Raw genomic sequence first — 22,724 nt, forward strand, 5'->3', positions numbered from 1 at the left:
TTCATTCTATCGTAGCGTTTCGGGGACATTCGAGAGAAATCTACCAGGGCTACACAAACTATACAGCTTTCACATCAGTGTTTTGTTTGGTTTGTTTTACCGTAACAGTAAAGTGAAAACACAAGTTTAAGTTGTTTTAGGTAAAAAATTATCATATATTCATAATTGTATTTACTCATAGTTATTTTCTTCTAATCGTCCTCGTTGCCGAAAACAACATTTAAACTTGAACTATTTAAATAGCTGCAAAAGCATTTTAAAATAATGTTTTTGCAACTTGTTCATTCCACTTTAGCACAATCAGCATATATGTATATAAGAAATGTATAGGTGTGCGGGAATGCTTTTACAGACAGTTCGGGTTTAACGCTTAATTATATATAAAGTATACAAAATATGAACTTAAATTTTGCATGCACATAGAAATACATTTTTCATTAAAAATTGAGTTAACTAAAAAGCCTGGTTGTCGTTCGAGCTTTATCTCTACAGACGTTGCACATAATGTCGGGAAGGTTCTACTACGAAAGTTTTTGAAAGAAGACGTCAGAGTGGTTGTGTGTGTTCTGAGCTTAGCATAATATTATAAAATTTTGTATTTATATCTGTACAGGTTTACGCAGCTCGAATGGACTGAATAATTTGGAAAATTGCTGATCCGCACACGACAAAGATAAATAATGCCAAAAGCCAGGGACCAACCGGGTATTGTCCCTCTTTCGTTTTCTGAAAGAAACGAAAAACGAGAAACGGATTAGTAAAAAACATTAATCAGAAGATAGCTGAAGCAACAGCTAGGAAAATCTAGAAGCAGCGATAACTCGATTCAACTCTCACACACGCATACAAACACACATATCAGCACTGCAACAAAATCAATGACGGCGTGGCACTTTTTCCTATTGGATTTGTTTTTATGAGACCCATGCAGGTGTCATTATCTCTTGCTGTTCTTTTGCAGTTGAGGCAGTCATTAAATTTACAACTGCATCAAAAAGCAGAAAATTTAGTTCAAGATTTTAACACCTACCGAGGATTTGGGTACATTGCCACGCATTGTCACATACTTGCTGGCCTTTTCGTTGGCGACGCGCATTCTCTGTGGTGGGGCCATTTTATAGGTTTTTGTAGCGTTTTAACACTAGAATTTTAAAATGAAAAAAATACAATGTTAAGTTTTGACTACTATTAATTTACCAAGCGCACGCGAGCATTACCTGTGGTTAGAGCGAAAATAACAAAACGAATGTGAAAGTACGTAGTACGACACGTATAACAAAGCCGAAGACAGCTCACTGACAGTTCGTGCCAATCTGACAGCTAGGCTCAGGGATGCATATGCTAGTAATTATCGATGCTCGATATCGATTATAAGCTTACGTACAACTACAGCTGATTGAAAACTGCATTTTCTGGGGCGGCGTTTATTTACATTTAATACCGTAAAATTTGCTGGATTTTTTGTCCAAAACAGCTTTGTTGTACGCACAAATTGTTGTATTACGTGTGCCTAATGCGGCGAAGACATTGAATACGCAAAATTCACTCCCAGTTAACAACCAACGATAGGCCTTGAAACAGAGTTTGCCAGCAGTGTGCGGGGAAGCAAATTATATCTATTACACATACTAAACTATGACGATTGATGGCACAACTCTGCCTTCAGAGCTGCTCGTAATACCACAACCGCTAATAGGTTTCTGTGGATTGGATATCGCGAACCAAAGCGTTCACAAATCAATTTGGGATGCATTCAGCGGAACCCTTCAACGGAAGCCAGCGGATCGGGACAGGGATCGGGCTGCCGTGCAATATAAACTACTACCTCCCAACTATGAGTTTCCGGTTGCTAAGCCAAAGCGCGCTTCATACGAGTGGTACCATCCGAAAGGAATACTTAAGCGTAACTGGATGTTGAAGCATTTGCATGTATTGCCATCCGTGGTGGTGCTCTTCCAAGACATCGAATGGAACGACAGCCAATGGACAGAGAAGCAAGTGCAGTGTGCAGCTATTGTTCAGGGCCTTAAGAATGCTTTGCAAGAACGTAATACAAGGCTGTGCTTGGTGTTGCTCCAGAAATCAGCGCCACTGCCGGCAGGCGAGGATATGCTGGCAGCTGAGCGTGCCGCTAGTCTAACTACCGCGTGCGGAATTACGAGCAAAATGCTGTTCATATTGCCCCACACGGAGCATCTAATGGGATACACGATGCGCCTAGAGTCCGCGTTCTTGGATATGGCTCAGTCCTATTATGCACTCATGTCGAAACGTATACGTACTCATCGCGATCAGCTTTCTGCTGCCCATACAACACTCAAGATACGCCATCAATTTAAGCTGGGTTTTGTGGCTGAGATGCGTCAGGACTTTAGCACGGCACAAAAGTAAGTTAAAAATGCTTAAATACTAATATCCAGTCAATAACAAATACTGTGGTTATAGACACTATTTTCAGGCTTACGGTAACTTAGATGAAATACGGATCACAGATACTAATTGCATGGAGATCAAAACAATTGCTGGCTTTCTCAACTATAAAATGTGCCGGCTTATGTTTAAGTTAAAAACACCAAGGGATTCCATCAATCAGTTTATTATTCACGTTGATAAGTATAAAAACTGTTTGGGTTTCAAGGATTTAGCCTTTGAGCATCACGCCTGGCTAAGTACGCAGTAAGCTGGGCATATATATATTAGCTTAAGGATGAAGACATAATTTGCTATCCAAATCCTTTTGCAGACATTCAGTCTTCGCGGAGCTCTTCTGTGAGGCAATCAAGAATGGTTTGCCTGCGTTGCAGACGCAGCATCCAGGTATTTATTACCAGAAGGCCGCCGAATATGTGATAAAGCGACGTGAAGCCGCTCAACAGGCCAGTGCCACGCTCTTAGGATCGAGCACAACGAATGTGACGCCAAATCAGAGCTTGTACACCGAGTTCTTTGGTACACGTGCAATTAAGACGGGAGATCCTGTTGCCGAACAGCAGGCAAATGTGCAACTCGTGGAGCAGGAGCGCAACTTTAATCATTCATCGGCAATCATATCGCTTCTCAGTCAGGCAATGGCACAGTTTAAGATCTACAAGTGCTTGAGATTCCGTAAGAAACTGGCCATTGACATGGCCGAAGAGTATTTACGCAGTGGCGATCACGCCAAGGCATTAACGTAAGTGACTGCCTAATAGATTTATTAAAAGTTAAGCTTAATCCATGATCTGTTTCACTTTCAGTCTGTACTCTCTTATGTTGCCCGACTACCGTCAGGAGAAATGGACGACCATTTTTAGTGATGTGCTGCTAAAGACTCTACGCTGTGCGCTGCTCTCCGCCTCAGTGGCTGATTACATTTCTTGCAGCATTGAAGCACTGTCTCTGCGCCATCATGGTGAGCAGAAAGAGCGCGTACTGCTGCTAGAGAATCTTTGGCAAGTGTTTCAAAGTGTGCCGCCTATACCACAAACTCAAATGACGCCTGAAGTGCAAGCGCTGTGGAGTAACGCGCTGGCAAGCGTGAAATCACCGATTCAAATTGATTTAGATAAAGTCAGTGGTGTGCTGGAGCTCTGCGCTACATTCCAACAGGTTCAACTAAACAATAGCGATGTGCTGCAGCTAAATCTAATAGTGCGGTCAGTTAAAAAGATTATATATTCATACAAATATGCTTATTGTATTACCCATTTTTTTTCTCGCAGCGTTCTTACCGACGTGCCGTTGCGCATTCGCAGCTTTCAAGTTCTGCTTGCCGATGCCAGTAATCCTCAAATAAGCTACAAACTGGAAGCGCTAAAGTATTTATGCTTTCCCAGTCTGCTGCAGTTGCGTACCCATCAGCAGCCTCTCGAATCGGAGCACATAGAGCCAAAGACATTTGAGAAGAATATGCGATTAGAGCCTGGCTATTATTACCAGCTCATTTGCAGCACGGAGGCGCATCAGTTTAATGAGAATACACAACTGCGCATCGCGCGGCTGGAAGCGCTTATGGGCACCGAACAAATTGGCGCATTGCTCACGTGCAGCGCAAACTATGCACGCAAACCATTTCGGCATCACACGCGCAGTCGCGATCTGGATGATAATATGACGATAAACCCTATTTGCTATATTGCGCCCACGTAGGTCACAAAAACCGGAAGCCATAAGCATTTGTATGCAGCCTTCATTTAACGCTCCGTTGAACTTCCATTGCAGCTTCCATTTGAGTACTCAAACAAACCTTGGCCATGTATTGAGCGATACTCCGACCACGACAACAATGCTGGTCAATGAATACTATCCAGTGGTGACTACCATTAGCAATCCCTATAATGTTTATCTACAAAATGTGGGCGTGCACATTAGCGTTCCACAGGAGCTGCGCAATAGCGGTAAGTGCAACATGAATTAAATTATTGCGCAATTGTCTGATAAGTCGATATAGATTGGCATAGTTGGTGATTCGTTTGATCATTCACATTTATTGTTTAGTTTAATTTTTTTGGTTAGCCTATTTGCTTAAAGCCTTGTCGATAAAACTCCTAACACTTTTGACACTTGTATAAACGCCAGGATAGTTGCGTCTGCCACAGCCCATGCCCCAAGAGACAATGCCACACAGTTGATTCTGATAGACTGCCGGGCCACCAGAGTCGCCTTCACAGGCATCCTTAATGCCCGGCAGTGAGGCGCAGAACATGGTTGAGCTGATGGTGCCTCGCATTTTGTATTGGCTGATGCAGCTCTTCCGTGAGACTAGTGGCACGTCCACGCTGCGGACGTGCTGGGAGACTCGTTTACTGCCCTCGGTCGTTTTACCCCAGCCGGAGACCTTTATCAGTTCACCTGGTTGCCAGCTGGAGTTGCATAATGGAATGGTCGCAATGTTGTTGCCTTCCAGCGGTGATTTCAGCTTTAGCACAGCCACATCCGAGTGCAGGGTGCGTGTATTAAAGGCTTTGGGTGTAAAAACTTTGGCCACGCTCCTTCGCACACCTGTTGCATCCGTCAACAGTGTCGCACCGCCCACCACTTGTAGCCTGCTCGCAGACACGCCTTTTACACAGTGTGCTGCCGTCACCACATGAGTGGGCGTAACCAAAGCGCCGCCACAAATGAAATTGCCGGAAATGCGCAGATTGATCAGGTAGGGCACACTCCTTATATCCACCGGTATGCCGCCCACAATGCGTGCGCCAACATCATTGGCGGCCTTGCCAGTGGCTATCCGAAGCAGGAACATGGGCAGGAGCAGGAACAGCAGTGGCAGTGGCAGTGGCAGCCGCAGCGACAGCAGTCGCATTGGTTTCTCAGCAAGAACAGACGTCTACGCTCATAGCGTAAATATTTGCCAGCAGATCACTTGTTCAAATAGAGTCGAAAGAGTTAAGAGCTGAGCACTAACTGTTTCCAGATCCGAGTCGGCTCGCGCGTTTGTTTGCATGCCATTTTATATACGGGCGCTTTTTGAGGAAATATAATTGTAACATTGTTTTATTGTTCAAATAATAATTATTTTTAATAAACCATTTTGTTGTTCTATCATGCGCAGCCCATCGAAAGTGTAACAAAGCCATTAAATATCTAGCCAGATAAACGTATCTAAATGGGTTTCATATATTTTTGAATGTACATATGTTTTATTGTTCAAATGGTTTTTGACCTTGGTATAATTATATATTTCATTGCACTCTGTAAATTAGTTAACTCTACTCAATTATAGATGTTTCTTATTTTGGATCACCATTCAGCCAAAACATCGCATAATGCCTATTACTGGTTATTTCTTTAATAATGTTTACTATTTTAAAATTATCATAGTTGACATACATATATGTTTTCAATAAGCTTAATAAGAGCAGTTGGAAAATTGGTTAATAACTCTCCAGTGATAAGTGTGATCATTGAAATATTCATGTAGATCCTTCACGGATCATTAACATCTTATCAGGAGCGGCTTTAAACCTAAAGCTTTCTCAGTGTTTGATCTATAAAACGTTTTACACGCGTGCTGGCCACATTGGTGTAGACGCCCGGATAGGCAGCGCGCCCACAACCGAATCCCCAGGAAACAATGCCGCAGACCTCACCGCGATAGACCAATGGACCACCCGAGTCGCCGGAGCAGGAGTCCTTTATGCCACGCACACCGGCACAAATCATGGAATCAGTGAGCTGTGCCTGGCCAGCGTAAGCCTGTTGGCACTCTACATAGGGAAGTACACGGATGACAGCTGTGCGCACCTGGGCCGCTGGCTTGCGACTGCTCTCATATTCCACACCCCAGCCGCTAATCCGAACGTAGTTATTAGCTACCGCTGCTGATTGGCAGGGTGTAATCGTGGCCACTTGACCAGCTGTGAGCGGCACAGGCAGCTCCAGCTGCAGCATAGCCACATCCATATCGAAGTTGCTAGGGGAGTAGGTTGAAGCAATGTGAAATCGAGCAATATTACGGATCACGGGTGCCTTTTGCGCCAGTCGACTGGCGCCCGCATGTACAGTGTAATCTTGCTCCCTGGCGCCATAGACACAATGTGCAGCACTTAGCACAAAGCTAGGCGTGAGCAGGGAACCACCACAGATAAAGCTGCCGCCTTGCCGCATATACACCAAATACGGCACCTGACTGATGCCTGTCTCCTGGCCACCAATAATCCTTTGTCCATCGGCAGCGTGCAGCAACCAGAACAACCAACATAACTCTAGCCAACACATGGCGTGTCCAGACTCAGACATCAACTGAACAGTGTGTGCAGAGTGCACCACTTCACTTTCAGATCATTCTATTGAATACACCATAACAATATAAATTGATATGCGTCGAAATTTTTCAATGGATTCCACCTGGACAATGCCAACTTATTGTGCGCTCTTTACAATAAGATAATTACGATTGCAATAGCAATAGAAGTTCTCGCTTAAATCAATTCAAAGGCAAACTCATAGAAAAATAATAGTTTTTTAATGTAAAATACTTTAAAAATTCAGATCTTGTCCAAGCAGTTTGTCTCTATGAAGCTTTGAAGGAACCACATCATTGATGAACTGCTAAAGCGTGTGTAGACGCCAGGTAGCCCGCTGCCACAGTCTTTGCCCCAGGATACTACACCCACAACACGACCTCCATACAGAATGGGACTTCCGGAATCGCCACGGCAGGCATCAATCTTATTTTCACCCAAAGCACAGAACATATTTTTCGTTATTGGACTTATAAAGCTCATCAGGCGATTGCATTGATCTCGCCGCACCAGACTGACATCGGCTGATTGCAAGCATTGCCCCCAATTTTGAACCTCGTTGTTGGTCATGCCCCAGCCAACAATTCTCATACGTGCATCTTCCGGCGGATCGTTGAAATCAACGGCAACGGTGTTTATAATATCTGACGTGTTAAATGGCTGACGCAGCTTGATGACTGCCAGATCCGCATCGAAATTCATTGGCTTATATTCTGGAGATATACAAGCATACCAGGCCTGACGTACATTCGAATCTGGAATTGAATCATTTAGGCAGTCTTGTTGGGCATTTACATATAAATCATCGACATTTTGCACACTATCTTCCAGACAATGTGCGGCTGTGACCACACAGCTGGGCGCAATGAGAACACCGCCGCATTTAAATTTCGGACCTCGTCGCAAATTCACCAGAAATGGGTAGTTCCGAACAGGCTCCGTTACTCCACCAAAGATTTTGAGCTCCTGGCTAAGTGCGCCAGCTAATAGCTGGAGCAACGTTAGCCATGTTATGAGTTTTAGCCACATATTCCAAAATCACGCACTAAATGGAAAATTGTCATCCACATTTGAAAATGTTTTTTTTTTTTTTTTTGTTGTAAGAAAATTTGCTTAAAGCTAAATCCTAAATGTTTTGACACTTGTTTAAACGCCAGAATAGTTCATAGACGGCTGGGTCACCCGAATCGCCTTCGCAGCTACAGACCATGGTTGGGCAAAGGCTGCGGGTATAAAAACTTTGATCACGGTTCTTCGAGCAACAGTTGCAGTTGTCATGCGAAAACGGGCCAGATGACGGACTATAGGGATTTTTGCTCCAGTCAATGGATTCCATCTAGATAATGCAATCTTTTTGTGCGATCTTTACAATGAGATAATTACGATTGCAATCGCAACTAACTCAATTGGAGCTAGAGAAATAGTAGGTTTTAATGTAAATTATTTCGATAGATCAGAACTTATACTAGCAGTGTGTATCCATGAACCTTTTAAGGAACCACGACATTGCTGAGCTGCCAAAGCGTGTGTAGACGCCAGGTAGCCCGCTGCCACATCCCTCACCCCAGGATACTACACCCACAGGGCGACCAGCATACAGAATGGGACTTCCGGAATCGCCTTGGCAGGCATCGGTAGCATTTGGACCCAGAGCACAGAGCATATTATTCGTTATTGGGCCATACGAGTTCATCTGGCGTTGGCATTGGTCTCGCCTCACCAGGCTGACGTTGGCTGTTTGCAGGCATTGCCCCCAATTCTGACCCCCACTACCGGTCATGCCCCAGCCAAGAATCCTTAGATTCGCCCCTTCCGGCAGGTCGTTGAAGTCAATGGGAACGGTGCTCACATTGCCCGCTGTGTAGAACGGCTGACGCAGCTTGATGATTGCCACATCCGCATCGAATGTATATCCATTATACTGTGGAGCTACACAAGCAAACCAGGCTTGACGGACATGCGCTTCTGGACTTGAATCACTTAGGCAGTCTTGCTGGGCATGTACGTATAAGTCCTCGACATATTGCGGATGACCCTCCAGACAATGAGCGGCTGTGACCACACAGCTAGGCGCAATGAGAGCGCCGCCACATCTAAAATACGGACCTCGTCGCAAATTCACCATAAATGGATAATTCCGAATCGTCTCCGTTTGTCCACCAAAGATTTTGTCCTGCTGGCTAGGCGCGCCAGCTAGCAGCTGGAGCAACGTTAGCCAGGTTACGAGTTTTAGCCACATTTTCCTAAAGCACGCACGAAATGAGCGCTTATATAGCCAACAGACAGACATTCCCCAGCTAATTGACTGGTGATAAGCGTAATCTTGAACTAATTTATTATGTCTAGAATGCAACCAGCTAAAAGTTAGGAATACTCTGCCATGGTGGCCATAAACCATCTTCTTATCGTTGGTACGTTGGTGTAGACGCCAGGCAAGCGACTGGCGCATTGGAAACCAAAGGAGACTATGCCAACCAGCTCACCTTGGTAGACCATCGGGCCGCCGGAGTCACCGTCACAGGAGTCCCTTTTATAAGGCTTCGCTGCGCAGATCATGTTACGGCTGATGAATTGCTTGCCACGGTAGGCCGCTCGGCAGGCTGCATGCGACCAGACGGGCATGATGACACTGTGTACATGGCGTGCCGTTTCCGAGGATTTGGGATTGACCGCACCCCAGCCGGAGACTTTGACCAGGCGGCCTGGTGGCACTGGCCGAGTGGCCAATGCAATCGTGTCCACTTGCCCACCACTCATGTCCTCGTTGAGATACAAGGCGGCCACGTCCATGTTCATTGTCTTACTGTTGAATTTCGGGTGTATCACGATCAGATCGATCAAGCGCTGAATGGCGTTTTGAGCACCCTGCTCCGATGTGCCGCCATAGACTCGCAACTCAGCTATGCGCACTCTGTCCACACAATGAGCAGCAGTGATGACCCATCGTGTGGTGATCAGCGAGCCGCCACAAATCTCTTTAGCCGACGACACTTGCACCAGATACTTGAGATCCCTTATGTCTGAGACGTAGCCGCCAATGATGCGAGGCTGGATGTCTGATGATGTGTGATTTGCCTCGAGCGACCAAACACTGGCCAAGAGCAGTGGCAAAAACTGTGATCCAATCATGTTCTATATAAGGAGGAACTAACCAACTACATTTGAGGCAGTGGGCCAAGTGCTTTTATACCTTTTGGGCTGCGCTATCAACAAATCTGGAATCCGAAATCTGAAACATATATCAACATTTGCACAATTGTTTCCACCCATAGGGCGGCTGCTCATTGTTGACTTTAAATAATGTTATTAGCTATAGAGTGGATTACTTAAGAGTGTTGAGTGTTCTCTACTCGAAGAGCTAACAGCATTTTAGACTCTATACTCTCTTTCTATTACTCTTAAAGACGGAAACTGTACAAAGTGAGGAAACTTAATGGAAAAGTTATCTCAAAACGCCGTCTGTATGTACAGATATATTTCCTTGTTCAATTTAATTACTTGAAATGATTCTGTTAATCCATCTACGCAAGTTGCCCACTCGGGTATAGACACCGGGATATTCAGGTCTGGCACAGCCCGTGCCGAAGGAGACAATGCCCATCAGCCTATTGTTTTGCACGGCACCGCCGCCCGAGTCGCCGCTGCAGGAATCTCTGCCCCTGGCCTGTGCACAGAACATCCTTTTAGTTATGGTGGTCGTCGCTCCTTGATAGGCCAGTCGGCAAGCGCTCTGCTTGACCACTATCAGCTGAACCGATCTTAGTTGTGTGACCGAAGTGCCGCCCTCCCTGGTGGCGCCCCATCCACCGATTCTCACCCTTGTGCCCGGTCGTGGCACTCGCTGACCCAATGCAATGGTTCTAATATTCGTGCCCGTCATCGTCTCGTTTAGCTTCATCAGTGCGGCATCCATATTCAAGCCTTTTCTGGTGTAGAGGGGCGCCACGCTGGTGAAGGTGACAGTGCGTCCTACGCCATCCGTTCCATTCATCGTGGATGTGCCGCCGACTACATAAAATTCGGAGGCATCAATGCCCGATACGCAGTGGGCGGCAGTCAGGACCCATTCGGGCCTAATCAATGAGCCGCCGCACAAGCTTTCCCCACGATGTATTTGCACCAGATATGGCATCGTGGCTATGGATGCAGTGGGGCCGCCTAAAATCCGCGCCCTGCCACCGCCAACAATGCGAGCTGAAGCTCTATTCCGATTCCTTCTGTTTGCCCGGTTCCTTCGGTTTGCACGGCTCCTCCTGTTTAAACGATTCCTTCTATTTCTATTGCTATTATTCAATCTTCTCCAGCGGTTCGCTCTCCTTCGGCGATTGTTGAGGGGATTCCAATTGCCGTTGCCGCTGCCATTGCTGTTGTTGACGATGCGAGGCTGAAGACGGTTACGTCTAATGGATGCAGTGTCCGTATTACTGGCGATTCGAGGCTCGATCTGATTCCTGGCACGGGCAAGCCCTGTATTGCGGTTTCTCTGATTGCGGCTACGACGCTGTGCCGCCGCTAGTCGATCCAGCAGCAGCAGAATAAAGACCAAGTATAACCAGCGCAACCGCATCTCGATGTGAAATGTACGCGAATTTACCTTGGCCCGTCTTTTATGCCCTGGCCAACAGCACACGCCAAACGGGCCGTACAACTGTGTAAATAGTTGGATAAGAAAAGAGAGTTTGGCTTTGCAACGGGTTGATTGAGCCAGATGGGCCTTGTGTCTTGCGCGCATGATGACGCGATCCGCTACTCTAACACAATGTATGAAACGCCTATGTTGAAAACAACAACATATAAAAGTAAAACAATCAGGGCTGATGGCTGCAAAGCTTCTACTTTATTTTTATACTCATTCGTTGTAATACTTAAAGGCGTAATCCTAAAACTCGAACAGATATCAGTGGCAATATCTGAGCATATTGTGGACTATCCAGTCGTATAGGTGCGCCACGCTTGTGTACACACCTGGACTGTCCTCGTGGGCACAGCGATTGGCCTTGCCCCAGGAGACGATGCCCGCCAGCTGGCCATCCATGTCGACCGCCGGCCCGCCGGAGTCCGCATTGCACGCGTCCTTATAGCCAGCCACCGAGGCGCAGTACATGCTATCCGTTATATTCCTGTAGCCCTGATAGAGCTGCTGGCACTTGAGGCGGGGCAGCACCTTCACCTGCACACTGTGCAGCTGATTGGGCAGCTGGAGTGAACGCTCATCGGTCAGTCCCCAGCCTGAGACACGCACATAGCTGCCCGGACGCGGCGGCTGCCTGGCCAGCTGGATGGGCTCAATGTGCTCACCGTGCAGTGGATTCTGCAGCTGCAGCAGTGCCACATCCTGGTCAAAAGTGGTTAAATTATAGCCACGGGGCATCAGAATACGATTCACGGCGCGTCCATTGCTCATATCTGTCAAATAGGTCACGCCGCCACGCACCACGTAATCCGACGGTCTGTGCTGCTTCGACTGCAGGCAGTGGGCGGCGGTCAAGACGCAGCGTGGAGTCACCAAAGATCCACCGCACTGAAAGCCGCCACGATGTCTGATATTCACCATATGCGGCTGCGAATTCACCTCGATGCGTTGCCCGCCCACCACGCGTGGTTCACGCCTGCGCTCAGCTGCCGTCGGCCTAAGAGCCCAGCAGCTCTCCAATAGAAGCAGCACCAAGACAATATGCATCTTCAGCTTGTAACGAAGGCTATGAATCAACTGTCGCACGCGACGCACCTATCCGCCCTTTATATGGACTTGGTGTGGCTGGGAAAACCATATGAAAAGGTCGAGAGGCTGCGTTACTTACCTTACCCAACATCGTGTTCACATTACAGCTGCAGGTAAAACACCTGTGCCCGCTGTTTACATACAACACCATTGAACTTGGCCAGCTACACCATCGACTATTGAGTTTTATGTACCCATTGAAAAATTGCTAAAGGGGTATACTGTTTATCTATAAATTAAATAAAATTTGTCTATTATTATTTATTATAGATTTTTTTATTTACTATATTTTTTATTAACTATTAAATATTGATTTTTATTTTATTTATATATTTTGATTAACAATTCATTCAAATAAGGGGTTTCCTGTAATTATAATCTTCTTCTTCTTTTCTTACAGTCTTCCTCACCACGGATGTTTCATCGAATCGGCAAAAGCTGCACGCCCAGATCCAGGTGGATGTGGGTGAACTGTCTGCCCATGGCAGCAACACCGCCACTTACTACATATTCAGCCTGGTGGAGGCAGAGATCAAGCTGCAGCAGAGACTCAGCTATACGCTGGATGTGGATCGAAGTGCAAGTGGTGGCGGAGCTGGTCACAGCACCACGCCCACCAGCACGGATACAACGCCCGAGCATGTGAACCAGCTGGTCACCAACAGCCTGGCGGTCATATCGCCCGTGCAAATCGAGTATCTGGACGAGACGAGGCTGCGCAAGTCCCGGGAGGATACCCTGACCGTGCGCTGTGCCGGCGACTTTAAGTTCAATGCCCGGTTCTACACACTCAACCGTCGTCCATTGAGTCAGGTCTATCGGGGGGAGAACTTTTTGCTGCGCGCCAATACGGAGGTGGTGGCCGTGGACGAGGTGGAGATATTGGACAGCTTCTTTATATGTGTAAGTGAACGAGCCCCAAAGAGTGTTGCAGCGTGTTAACTTTTCTCTGCAGGATCACAATTTAGTGCAATCGAACTACAGCTTTAAGCGGAAGAAGTATACCAACAAATACAGGGCTGGGGATCAGCTGGAGAGCGTCATCGTGCTGCGCACGAATGCCACGCTGCAGGATTGGACGACTGCACGGGATTTGGAGCGCTCCAAGTCCGAGGAGAGTGTGAGCAATAAGTTTGTGAGTCGCCAGCAGAAGACACAGCTTGCAGCCGGCCAAGCTGGAGATGCGCCGCCCCAGGCGCCAAATGTTGCCCAGAGTAATTTTATGAGCAAGAGTCTCCTGGGCAAGATACCCACATCGATGACCATCATCAATAATAACCCCAATGCTCTGCAGCTATCCACAGTGGGCGCCTTGAGCAACTCCCTGCATTCCGATGATGGCAAGCTAACCGTTGCGGGCACGGACGAAGGCACTACGCTGCCTGCCAGTGGGCAGGAGGCGCACAAGAGCATGCGCGTCGTGTACAACAAGGCACTGGAAGCGGTGCAGGCTACGGGCCATTGTCGCGGTTTCATCAAAGGCGTCTATACCTTGGATGCAGGAGCAGGAGCACCAACGATACCTCGCTTTGGCGTCTTCTGCATACGCTGGCGTCGAGCAGGCGGCAAGGAGGAGAACGAATCTAAATTTATCATAAGTGGCCTTGATATAGCGGAGCCGCCGTTGAACATATACTGCACCATCGAGGAGAAGATGTTTGTCAAAATGCCGATGGCCTTCAAGGTGGTGCTCAAGAACCCAACAATGCACGTCCTGCATCTGATAGCCACGTTGTCTATTAGCAAATCTGATAACTTTATATGCTCCGGCCACAAGCAGGTGAGTTAGCAGCACAGTCCACTTCACATTTCTTTGAGGGTATTCAATGTGATTTCTACCACAGCTGGATGTCTCGATAATGGCGTATGATGAGAAAGAGCTGGTCTACAATCTGTATCCGCTGCAGGTGGCCTGGCAGGAGCTGCCCGTCCTCACGCTGGAGTACAACACCAAGGCTGATCCTCAAAAGCATGACAGCCAAAATGCGCTGCTCGACGAGCTGGTGCAGCGAGCTCTACCCAAGCGCGTCTTTGTGCTGGTGAGTAAACCCTATATATGAATATATAGTCATCCAAAATATTGGCCTCAACATGAACTTGAATTTCATTTCAGCCACCGCTGAAGCAGCTGACCAAGTAAATGTTATCCTGTGCATATTTAGCTAATTTAAGTGTTTTAAAGTCCTCTATTACTATATCATTGTTGTATGTAAAAAGCGAAACTAAAAATTCAATTGATTCTAGATTTTCTCTCTGTTTATTTGCTAAAGTTAAACAAAAGAAGTATACAACAAAATTAATTATAATAGTTAAACAGGCAGACAGACAGACAAACACACATGCATTATTTATATTTATAGATTTATATAGCGTAATACTTCTGCTGCGGGTGTGTGCATGTGTGTCTTGTGATTGTATTTGTAGTGTATGCGTGTGTGTGTATGTTTGTAAAAATAAATTGAAAGGGCTTGCGATATTTTGATCACAAGTGCCCTGGCCTAGCCTGGCCTGGCCGGGCCTGTATCGGGTCTCCCAAACGTAATACGATATGCATATACATACATATTTAGATATATATCAATATATATATATATATGTATAAATAAATATGATTTGAATAAAGGCATTAATCTGTTCTCTTGCCGCTTGATTGAAATTTGAAAACGCCGCCGCTTTTTCTTTGGTTTCGATTCTCGCTCTGCAACATAAACATGGATTAATAACAGTTCACAATTTCTAGTTTTCAGCTAATGTCAAGTTACCAGCAAACGATTGCCAAATAGCATTTTGGCTTTATCCTCTTCTTGGGGCGTGGCACGCTCACCTGCCGACAGCACCGGCTGGCGTCGATGGATTTGCAGCTTCTGCTTGATTGCTTGCGAGAGAATGACGCGCCTGCTGACGGACTTCATGGCCAGCAAGAGATCCAGCCAGGTCCAGGTGACATTGTGATACTCCAGCGTGGGTATCACTAGCGAATAGTCGGTAATGTCCTCCAGATTCTTTTCCTTGTTGCCCTTGTAGCTGACACGCACCGGCACCTCGGGTATCTTGATATATATGAAGAGTTTGTTTTTCTCTGCGCGCTCCTTCATCTTTTCGACATCGTCCTTTTCGATTTTCACATAGAACTCGGAGTCCTTGGCACTCTTCTTGCTCTTGGCAACACGTTTGGACGATAATGCAGACTTGGACTGTAAATTCGTTGTAGATGCTGAGCTGGTGGACGCATTGTCATCCAGCTCATCGCTGACCTCCGTTTCGGAAGCATCGCGATCCGGGAAACAGAACTTCAACATGGTGCTGTAGAACTTCTTGGTGATCGCTATGGTAATGGGCGCCACATTGATCTCAAAGTGGTCCTTTACGGAAATGCCGCCAACCGGCGGCTTCTCGCGGCAAAAGATGCGTAGCACACGCTTATGCGTATCCACGGGCATGTCTTTCTGTATTTCCGTAGCGAGCAGAACGTCACGATATATTTCACGCGGCAGCAGATTCTCCATTCGGATATTTCCCAGCTCCAGCAGATGCTCGACGGAATCATCGCTCTTGGATTTTTTCGTGTAAAGGAAAGCACTCAGCACCAAATCTGCAATGCCAATCTGGCCATCGGTTTCGGTAAGTCTCCACTGGGCACGCTTAAAGCAGATCTCGTTGGCTCGCACCATTGTCACTGACTTGTCCGAGCGCACGTTGGAGATTTTGCTGAGCTGGGACAGCTGGGTCTCCTTGTAGCACAGCAGCATCATGTCCAGCTCCTCGCTGAAAGTGTTCAACTCCTCCTTGCTCTCGCGAATCTGCTTCTGCACTCGCTCAAACTCAGCGCGTAGCTCTAGCGTGTCGCCCTCCTCGATGCGCTCCTTGCTGATTAGGTGTATGTCCTTCTCCAGTGAGCGTATCTTCATCAGCAAGCTGCGTATGACTGTCTGCTTCTGCTGGATAGGCCGTTTCTGATCCTCCGTGGAGTGCAGCTGCAGCTGGAAGCGCATGCGGGTTAACTTCTCAGCCGCCTGCTTGCGCTGCGGCTCCACGTAGAGCAGTAAATTGTTGACTATATCCAAGATCATAGCGTACTGTAGGGAATTGGTGCACACGTCCAGGTCATGATGCATCAGTGTAAAGGCATCCACGGGATCATCCTGCTTCTCCCACGGTGACAAGGTTTCCTCAGATGGTGGCGGCGGCACTTCAATAATGTTATTCGGATCGATGGCATCGCCGTAGCTTACGTAGAAGAATTCGCATTTACATTTGGACACGATGCGCTGCAGCTGCACCGGCTGTGCCTGTCCAGAGTTGTCGCTAAGGAAGGCACCCACGGTTTCGGAAACAACGCCACCCACACTACGTCCACTGCCCACCAGATGCGAGATGTCCTCGGGCAGGTGATTATTAATCACCGTCTCATCTTTGTCCTGTATATTGTCGACGGTAAGCCACATGATCTCCTTCTCCAATAGCGAGTCGTTGTCGCCGGCACTGACTGTTGCATAGTACTGCATGCACTCTAGCAATCCCTTCCACGTCGTCTTCGAGATGAGCGAACGATCCCGCCACACGGGTCGATGCTCGCGTTGCAATATTTCTGCCTTGGCAGCACTGATGATTACATATCCCGATGTCTCACAGCCTTTAAGTAATACCTGAGAGTTGACTAGACTGATGGACCAGTTTTCGTGTATAATATCCTGCGCGGAACAGGCCTGCAATCCCTGCAGCTGCAGTTCCCTCGATTGTGTACTGTGATCATCGCTGTACACATTGAACTTGTGATCCGCCTCCGCGATAAGCTGTTGCAGCATGGCGGTGGCATGAATCTGACCCGGTGCCTTTTTCAGCGCGGTATTCGCATTGGCAACTGCAAGGAAAGGATATACATTAACAGATTTTCATGGAAATCACTTGGAAACCTACTTGGCAACACCTCGGTGCTGGTGCTGGCCAGAGTGATGGTGCTATCGCTTCGCTTGTGCTTCAACATAGCCGAATTCGCCGCCTCCTTGCGATAGCTTTTGACAGCCTCTGTGGATAAATTGTTCTTCAGCTTTTGCGATTTCATAAAGGAGTCAAATAGAGCGAATGCCACATCCCGATTGCTTTTGGTCCAAGCGCCCTTTAGATCGTATACCACCAGCTTATGTGTGGGCGTTGTGCTCTTGGCTTTTGCGTCTTCTTCCGCATTGCTGGCCGCTATGGGCATCAGTGCCTCCCTGCCATAGGACACCTTGGCCACGCTCAGAAAGTAGAAACGCACAATCTTAAAAGCATCGGCAGCACTGGCCAAATTCTCAGAGCTGCTGTCCATTTTTTCTGTAACTATGCTCTTCAGCCAGATCTCCGCATCATTCAGTTCGCAGTTCATATACACCGTGGACCAATCTGCACGTGGCCTATGTATCAGACCATCATCAATGGTATTCAACGTCAGACAGTACTCGGAGCTGAAGGATACACGACGTCCGTTCAGCTGGAAGCCCTTGTGCAGGGCATGGGACATCCAGTAGAGCACCTGGAACTTATGCAGACACATCTGCAGATTGGCCTTCTTGTAGTGCCGGCTTAGCTGCTTCTTGCGTGGGCGCACATTGTTAAAGACTGGACCACGTCGTGTGGGCCGCGTGACGCCTGACAGAATGAGCTTCAGACTCTCAAACCAGCGCAGCGTGCTACCGTACAGCACCAAGCTGGGTATATCGATTTCCATTTCTTCAGCCACCTTGGGCTTCGTCTCGAACGATGCCCAGATATTGAGGTTGAGCGAGCGGAAAGCCCGAAATGAATCATGCACCTGGTTGCTGGAATATTCCGGTAGCTTGTCGGGTGCACAGGGCATGACAGCATGATGATCGTTGGGATTGGCCAGACAAATCCAGTTCAGCTTGAAAGTCAGCTTCAGGTTAGGAAAATGCAGCAGTCGACAATCGTCATAGCGAGACGCAGTTCGCACCGTCACCTAAGAGAATTGGTGTTATAGGACTCTCTAAAAGACTCCATCCACACACTTACATTGAGCTCGCCCTTGAACATAATCTTTGCATTTGTCCAGACAATACCACAATTGTTCCATGTCAGCTCCATTTCCTCAGTTGTGTTGTAAGGATCGAGCGAAGCGTGCAGAAGCACCGTGAACTGTTTGGCAATCAGGGTTAGGCGACCATGAAGCAGTAAACGCATCTTATCCCAAAACGGAAGAGGTGGACTTGGATCCTTGGATGGTGCTGAAATCTTCTCAAAGCTTAAATTACATTGGGCCATCACGGGTTCCCAGCAGGGGCCAAAAGCATAGCTACAGCTCTCCAGCTCGCAGTCGAAATCGTGATAGAATTTAATCGTTGGCATGCTACGTTGCACCACATCCGTTTGGAAGGGCTCGCCCACCTCGACGAAGACGTCTCGCTTTGCACGCTTTGAGGGCATCTGCTCTGCTCCGCAAAGGCTGCCATAGAGCCGCATGCTCTTCACATAGAACATGGGTTGAGGAAAGTCTCTGCGTGCGATAAATATATATATAATCGGTTGATTTCATATAGATATCCAAACTTACCGCAGCATAAATTTCCATTCGGAGCAGCTGATGTTTACGCCACGGCACCACAGCGTGGAAAATTGCAGTCCCTCCTCTGGCCACGGACTTTCCGAGTCGATCTCGCGCATGGTACGCGTCACATTGTCGTAGCCGTGTATTGAGGTATCCGCCATGGCCAAGATTTCCACATCGGTCATGATCCAAGCGAGCAGGCGTGTGCGCACTGGCCCACTTTCCCGTATTTTCTTAGAGCGTTGTATGTAGATCTCTGAGTTCTTCTTGACCAGATTCGCGTAGAGACTTTCGATGGTGCCTGCGGGCACCAGCAACCGTTCCGAGCACAATTCAGCAATCTTCATGTCAAACAAAGACTTCCGCTTCAGACTTTCGAGATATTCGTCGACCAAGAGCACATAGTTATCACGCAGCTTCACTTCGAACGGATCGTCACTGATCTCTAGGAGAAACTCTTTGATCTTTATCACCCAATCGCTGGGAAGAGGAGAATTCACTGTAAACGGCTTCTTCTTGTAGTTGTGCACCAGCTTCAGCCATTTGTAGTGGGTGACACACTCATTGTTGATGGCATCATAAAAATCATGATCATATGGGAAAATCGCCTTGAAGGAACCAATGGTGGTTACCCACACCTTGTTGGTGGGCAGCACAAATCCTGGAAAGTTGAGCCGTTCATGGCTAAGCGTTTCCAGATGCGACAGGGACTGCATGTCCAGTTCCTTGACCGTAAAGATATGCTGGTCATCGATTCTGACAAAGACTTTCTCCGCGTAGATAATATTGCGCTCCTTGTGGCTAAAGAAGAGATTCTCAACGTATAGCTGTATTGAATGACGCTCCGATAGCTTCAACTCAAAAATAGTGCTACGCTCCGCGGACAGCTCAATAATCAGCGAACGTTTCGGCTTCTGGTTGTCTGTGCTACTGGATGGCGGCATGGCTAGCTCTGCCTTGAGGTCTTTCATATCCCGCACAAGAGTTAACAGATGCATGTGCAAATTGGAGCTCCACATGGCCTCGGTGTTGCCGGGTATATAAATCGACAGCTTGCCGGGCGTACACTCAAACGCTGGTTGATGCTCCAGCCGTATCATTTTGCAACTGGCAAACACATCTGAAAAGTCCGTGAGACACAGCGAGGACGCAGTCATCGAACGCATGATGGCCATTTGGAACTCCTCCAGCTTAAGAGTTGCGAAATTATGGGCACGAGTCAGATTAATCTCTGAGAAGCTCAGCAGCATGTAAACATTATGATGGTTGACAAAATATGCCGTAATATCCTTAACTTTAACAGAAACACGCAGCGCCATGCCACTGTGCTGCTCTCCAGCTACGCTGCTAGGTCGATGTTGTGATTGCTTGGCACGCTTTGTGCCTAGTCCTCCATACTGCTTAACACACCACATCGACTTCACAATGAATTCAGCCAATTGCATGCTGTACTCGGTGCGGAACGTATGAACAGAGATGTCCAGTTTTGTGGTATTTGCATAGGAGCACAACTTGACTAGGCTGACGCCCAGGAAGAATGGAGAGCCCGGTGAATGCGTCTTCTTCAAATTGTTTGTGTCGTTGTTGGAGTTGCCCAGATTAGACCACAGCGTTTCCACCATTAGCTCCATGCTCCATTGTCGCTGATTGAGCAGCAAATTAAGAAACTTATTGCGATATAGAGAACTGCGTTTTTCCTCGATCTGCTCGAGCAGAAAACGCGTGTGACTAACGCTCATGGCTATGTGTTCATCTTCCAGTTTCATGAGCAGCGAAACGTTCCACAGCTCGGCACAGCCTTTGACCACAATGCGCTGCATAATCCACTCTAGAATGCCTCCATCACGACGCTGTTTGGCTGGCGTTGTTAGTGGAGTAAGTGCGTCCAAACATAAATGATCCGGCAGCGACATTTGCTTATGGCCCAACTGCAGTAACTGATGACTGCTGCTTGCTCGCTGTCGAGCCAGAAAATTATTGTTTACAAAATCATAGATCTCGCTATGATTGTAAATAATTTGGAATGTCTTGAGCTTCACATATAGATTGAATATGTCTTTTTCCAGCTGAAAAAGAGAAAATAGTGTATAGGATGCAGTAAGCCATATGTAATGAGTAGCTAACTAACCACTGAGTCTATAGTAAATTGCTCCACGAATAGCAGTTTCTCGTATTTGGTATCAATGTCCAGATGTTGAAAAACCAACTTGGCCAACATCGAGGGCAGCAGAGTCTTTTCATCCACAATCTTTGAGTTGAATTTGCCCGTTATCTAAACAATAAAAACAGTTGTTATCAGCCATATTTAACGCAATTGGCAGTGCAATTTAGCCTACGGTAAAAAGCTGTAATTTAGCACTAAAATCATTTTGTGAGTTTTCCTTGACGGCGGAAAACGTTGCTGCCTTAACGCTGAAGTTAAAGTTCTTTGGAATAATAGGCGCCAGCCTCTCATAGTTGTCGTTGTCATAACTGCTTGCACTGGGTGTAAATGCCTGCTGTAAAGTTTTCGACTTTTGACCAGGATTGGTGCGCTGCTTGGCCTCGGTAAGGAACTCGTAGAGACCGCCATGTATCACTGACTTGCAATTGTTAATGACCAAGCTGAGAGTCTAAAAGGAGAGTACATTAGTCGATATAAATGCATATTTATTTAATACCAGTCACCACTTACGTCCATTGAGAGTGGTCCGTGGGCAAAGAGAGAAGCGTCAAGTGCTACATCGAAGCTAACTTCACCCAAGCAGGGTCGAATTTTATTCAGATTCTCCAAGGACTGTCGCCTAGCATTGCAATGCCTTAACATCTTAGCCTGCGCCTCAGACAGCGCTGCATTGACGAGCAGAACTCTCGCATTTTGCACAATGCTTCCATCCAGATGCAGCTCCTTGGCTGTGGCATGTATAAACCAACCCGGATCGAAGTCATTATTCATTAACACCACTGATATGTTATTCACATGCACAGCCATAAATTGTGCAAATGTTATAATGCTGGCGGGCACCTTGCTTTCGCGGAAGTCGGGTACAGCCCTGCCCTCGGCCTTCTGTTTTCGCGGCTCGTAATAGAAGCCATCACTGACGTCAGCCTGCCGATTGCTGTGTATATCTTTATTGATACGTATGTCGCGCACATAAATCGACACCAGCTTGGTCACCTCAGTGGTGAAGAATCGACTGCGCAGGCAAACCTCCTCGATTTGCTGAAAGCATGAGCAATTTCATATTATAGGGGCGTTTCATTACGGTATAATTAACTCGCACTTACGACTGAGAAACCGCTTTTGCTGATGTGGACATTCTTAAGCGATAAATAGGGAAGCGAAATGCGACCAATACGAACTTTAACCCGAAAACGTTTTATTAAATACCAACTTATGCCCGTGGGTAAAATCCTAATTAGATAATAAGAAAAACCATAAACTTAAAGCTGTTTTTGAGTTTCCATCGGTGCGGTTGCACTTACCAGTAAATAAAGAGAAAAATAAGTAAAACTACTATTAGTAACTGTAACATTTTCACAATTTAAGTATTATTGCACGCCCATAATATTTAATAGGCTAATCTAAATGGAACTAATATATCGCTTAAATTTTGATAAACTAATTTGTTTTCGTTTGCGCTCTTCCAATTTTAGCGTCTGTTGCTTGGGCAGATTTAGCCCAACAAACAGCTGTTTATGTTTATGTCACTTTGTGTGTGACCAAGTAATATATTTAGCGGATAGATTTGGC

At 46.8% G+C, this 22,724-nt stretch overlaps 10 protein-coding genes across 10 annotated transcripts; 1 reads left to right on the forward strand and 9 right to left on the reverse strand.

Moving 5' to 3' along the window:
• Positions 1–131: 131 nt before the first annotated feature.
• LOC108613609 (stress-associated endoplasmic reticulum protein 2) lies at positions 132–1,357 on the reverse strand. Its single transcript, XM_018007170.2, has 3 exons — positions 1,218–1,357; positions 1,031–1,141; positions 132–726 (listed from the first exon to the last, which is right to left on the reverse strand). The coding sequence occupies exons 2-3, from the start codon at positions 1,112–1,114 to the stop codon at positions 616–618; spliced, it is 195 nt and encodes a 64-aa protein (XP_017862659.1). The 5' UTR covers positions 1,115–1,141; positions 1,218–1,357; the 3' UTR covers positions 132–615.
• A 14-nt stretch (positions 1,358–1,371) lies between these two features.
• gry (trafficking protein particle complex subunit 11 gry) lies at positions 1,372–15,114 on the forward strand. The gene is made up of 10 exons (XM_018007159.2): positions 1,372–2,387; positions 2,446–2,676; positions 2,744–3,172; positions 3,237–3,635; positions 3,702–4,124; positions 4,201–4,376; positions 12,851–13,353; positions 13,406–14,230; positions 14,295–14,489; positions 14,564–15,114. Exons 1-10 carry the CDS (start codon positions 1,636–1,638, stop codon positions 14,588–14,590), a joined length of 3,960 nt encoding a protein of 1,319 aa, XP_017862648.1. The 5' UTR covers positions 1,372–1,635; the 3' UTR covers positions 14,591–15,114.
• LOC108612208 (seminase) lies at positions 4,447–5,415 on the reverse strand. Its single transcript, XM_018005083.2, has one exon. The coding sequence runs from the start codon at positions 5,285–5,287 to the stop codon at positions 4,496–4,498; it is 792 nt and encodes a 263-aa protein (XP_017860572.2). The 5' UTR covers positions 5,288–5,415; the 3' UTR covers positions 4,447–4,495.
• LOC149269165 (trypsin-1) lies at positions 5,589–6,808 on the reverse strand. Its single transcript, XM_089467189.1, has one exon. It carries the CDS (start codon positions 6,721–6,723, stop codon positions 5,950–5,952), a length of 774 nt encoding a protein of 257 aa, XP_089323315.1. The 5' UTR covers positions 6,724–6,808; the 3' UTR covers positions 5,589–5,949.
• LOC108613605 (uncharacterized) lies at positions 6,931–7,976 on the reverse strand. Its single transcript, XM_018007165.2, has one exon. It carries the CDS (start codon positions 7,755–7,757, stop codon positions 6,972–6,974), a length of 786 nt encoding a protein of 261 aa, XP_017862654.1. The 5' UTR covers positions 7,758–7,976; the 3' UTR covers positions 6,931–6,971.
• On the reverse strand, positions 8,114–8,989 carry LOC108613603 (trypsin-like). Its single transcript, XM_018007162.2, has one exon. The coding sequence runs from the start codon at positions 8,965–8,967 to the stop codon at positions 8,194–8,196; it is 774 nt and encodes a 257-aa protein (XP_017862651.2). The 5' UTR covers positions 8,968–8,989; the 3' UTR covers positions 8,114–8,193.
• Positions 9,047–9,906, reverse strand: LOC108613607 (seminase). The gene has a single exon (XM_018007168.2). It carries the CDS (start codon positions 9,855–9,857, stop codon positions 9,093–9,095), a length of 765 nt encoding a protein of 254 aa, XP_017862657.1. The 5' UTR covers positions 9,858–9,906; the 3' UTR covers positions 9,047–9,092.
• LOC149269166 (uncharacterized) lies at positions 10,171–11,460 on the reverse strand. The gene has a single exon (XM_089467182.1). It carries the CDS (start codon positions 11,458–11,460, stop codon positions 10,219–10,221), a length of 1,242 nt encoding a protein of 413 aa, XP_089323308.1. The 3' UTR covers positions 10,171–10,218.
• Positions 11,544–12,446, reverse strand: LOC108613606 (trypsin beta). The gene has a single exon (XM_018007167.2). The coding sequence runs from the start codon at positions 12,406–12,408 to the stop codon at positions 11,626–11,628; it is 783 nt and encodes a 260-aa protein (XP_017862656.1). The 5' UTR covers positions 12,409–12,446; the 3' UTR covers positions 11,544–11,625.
• Positions 14,685–22,702, reverse strand: hob (bridge-like lipid transfer protein family member hobbit). Its single transcript, XM_018007157.2, has 10 exons — positions 22,457–22,702; positions 22,259–22,385; positions 21,666–22,193; positions 21,328–21,603; positions 21,120–21,263; positions 18,998–21,057; positions 18,460–18,940; positions 17,368–18,406; positions 15,213–17,311; positions 14,685–15,148 (listed from the first exon to the last, which is right to left on the reverse strand). The coding sequence occupies exons 1-10, from the start codon at positions 22,504–22,506 to the stop codon at positions 15,077–15,079; spliced, it is 6,876 nt and encodes a 2,291-aa protein (XP_017862646.1). The 5' UTR covers positions 22,507–22,702; the 3' UTR covers positions 14,685–15,076.
• Positions 22,703–22,724: the final 22 nt, after the last annotated feature.

This window comes from Drosophila arizonae, chromosome 4 (assembly GCF_054131065.1).
Source record: "Drosophila arizonae isolate 15081-1271.41 chromosome 4, UAZ_ARI_1.0, whole genome shotgun sequence".
Lineage (NCBI taxonomy): Eukaryota > Metazoa > Arthropoda > Insecta > Diptera > Drosophilidae > Drosophila > Drosophila arizonae.

Excerpts from the sequence above, each read along its gene's own strand:
- LOC149269166 (XM_089467182.1), bottom strand. The coding sequence starts at position 11,460 with ATGCGCGCAAGACACAAGGCCCATCTGGCTCAATCAACCCGTTGCAAA.
- LOC108613609 (XM_018007170.2), bottom strand. The coding sequence starts at position 1,114 with ATGGCCCCACCACAGAGAATGCGCGTCGCCAACGAAAAGGCCAGCAAG. Across the intron at positions 727-1,030 it reads GCAATGTACCCAAATCCTCG|AAAACGAAAGAGGGACAATA; the intron begins GTAGGTGTTAAA and ends CGTTTCTTTCAG.
- gry (XM_018007159.2), top strand. The coding sequence starts at position 1,636 with ATGACGATTGATGGCACAACTCTGCCTTCAGAGCTGCTCGTAATACCA. Across the intron at positions 2,677-2,743 it reads CACGCCTGGCTAAGTACGCA|ACATTCAGTCTTCGCGGAGC; the intron begins GTAAGCTGGGCA and ends ATCCTTTTGCAG. Across the intron at positions 14,490-14,563 it reads CCAAGCGCGTCTTTGTGCTG|CCACCGCTGAAGCAGCTGAC; the intron begins GTGAGTAAACCC and ends ATTTCATTTCAG.
- LOC108613603 (XM_018007162.2), bottom strand. The coding sequence starts at position 8,967 with ATGTGGCTAAAACTCGTAACCTGGCTAACGTTGCTCCAGCTGCTAGCT.
- LOC108613606 (XM_018007167.2), bottom strand. The coding sequence starts at position 12,408 with ATGCATATTGTCTTGGTGCTGCTTCTATTGGAGAGCTGCTGGGCTCTT.
- LOC149269165 (XM_089467189.1), bottom strand. The coding sequence starts at position 6,723 with ATGTCTGAGTCTGGACACGCCATGTGTTGGCTAGAGTTATGTTGGTTG.
- LOC108613605 (XM_018007165.2), bottom strand. The coding sequence starts at position 7,757 with ATGTGGCTAAAACTCATAACATGGCTAACGTTGCTCCAGCTATTAGCT.
- LOC108612208 (XM_018005083.2), bottom strand. The coding sequence starts at position 5,287 with ATGCGACTGCTGTCGCTGCGGCTGCCACTGCCACTGCCACTGCTGTTC.
- hob (XM_018007157.2), bottom strand. The coding sequence starts at position 22,506 with ATGTTACAGTTACTAATAGTAGTTTTACTTATTTTTCTCTTTATTTAC. Across the intron at positions 22,194-22,258 it reads GCAAAAGCGGTTTCTCAGTC|CAAATCGAGGAGGTTTGCCT; the intron begins GTAAGTGCGAGT and ends TCATGCTTTCAG. Across the intron at positions 21,604-21,665 it reads ACGGACCACTCTCAATGGAC|ACTCTCAGCTTGGTCATTAA; the intron begins GTAAGTGGTGAC and ends CTCTCCTTTTAG.
- LOC108613607 (XM_018007168.2), bottom strand. The coding sequence starts at position 9,857 with ATGATTGGATCACAGTTTTTGCCACTGCTCTTGGCCAGTGTTTGGTCG.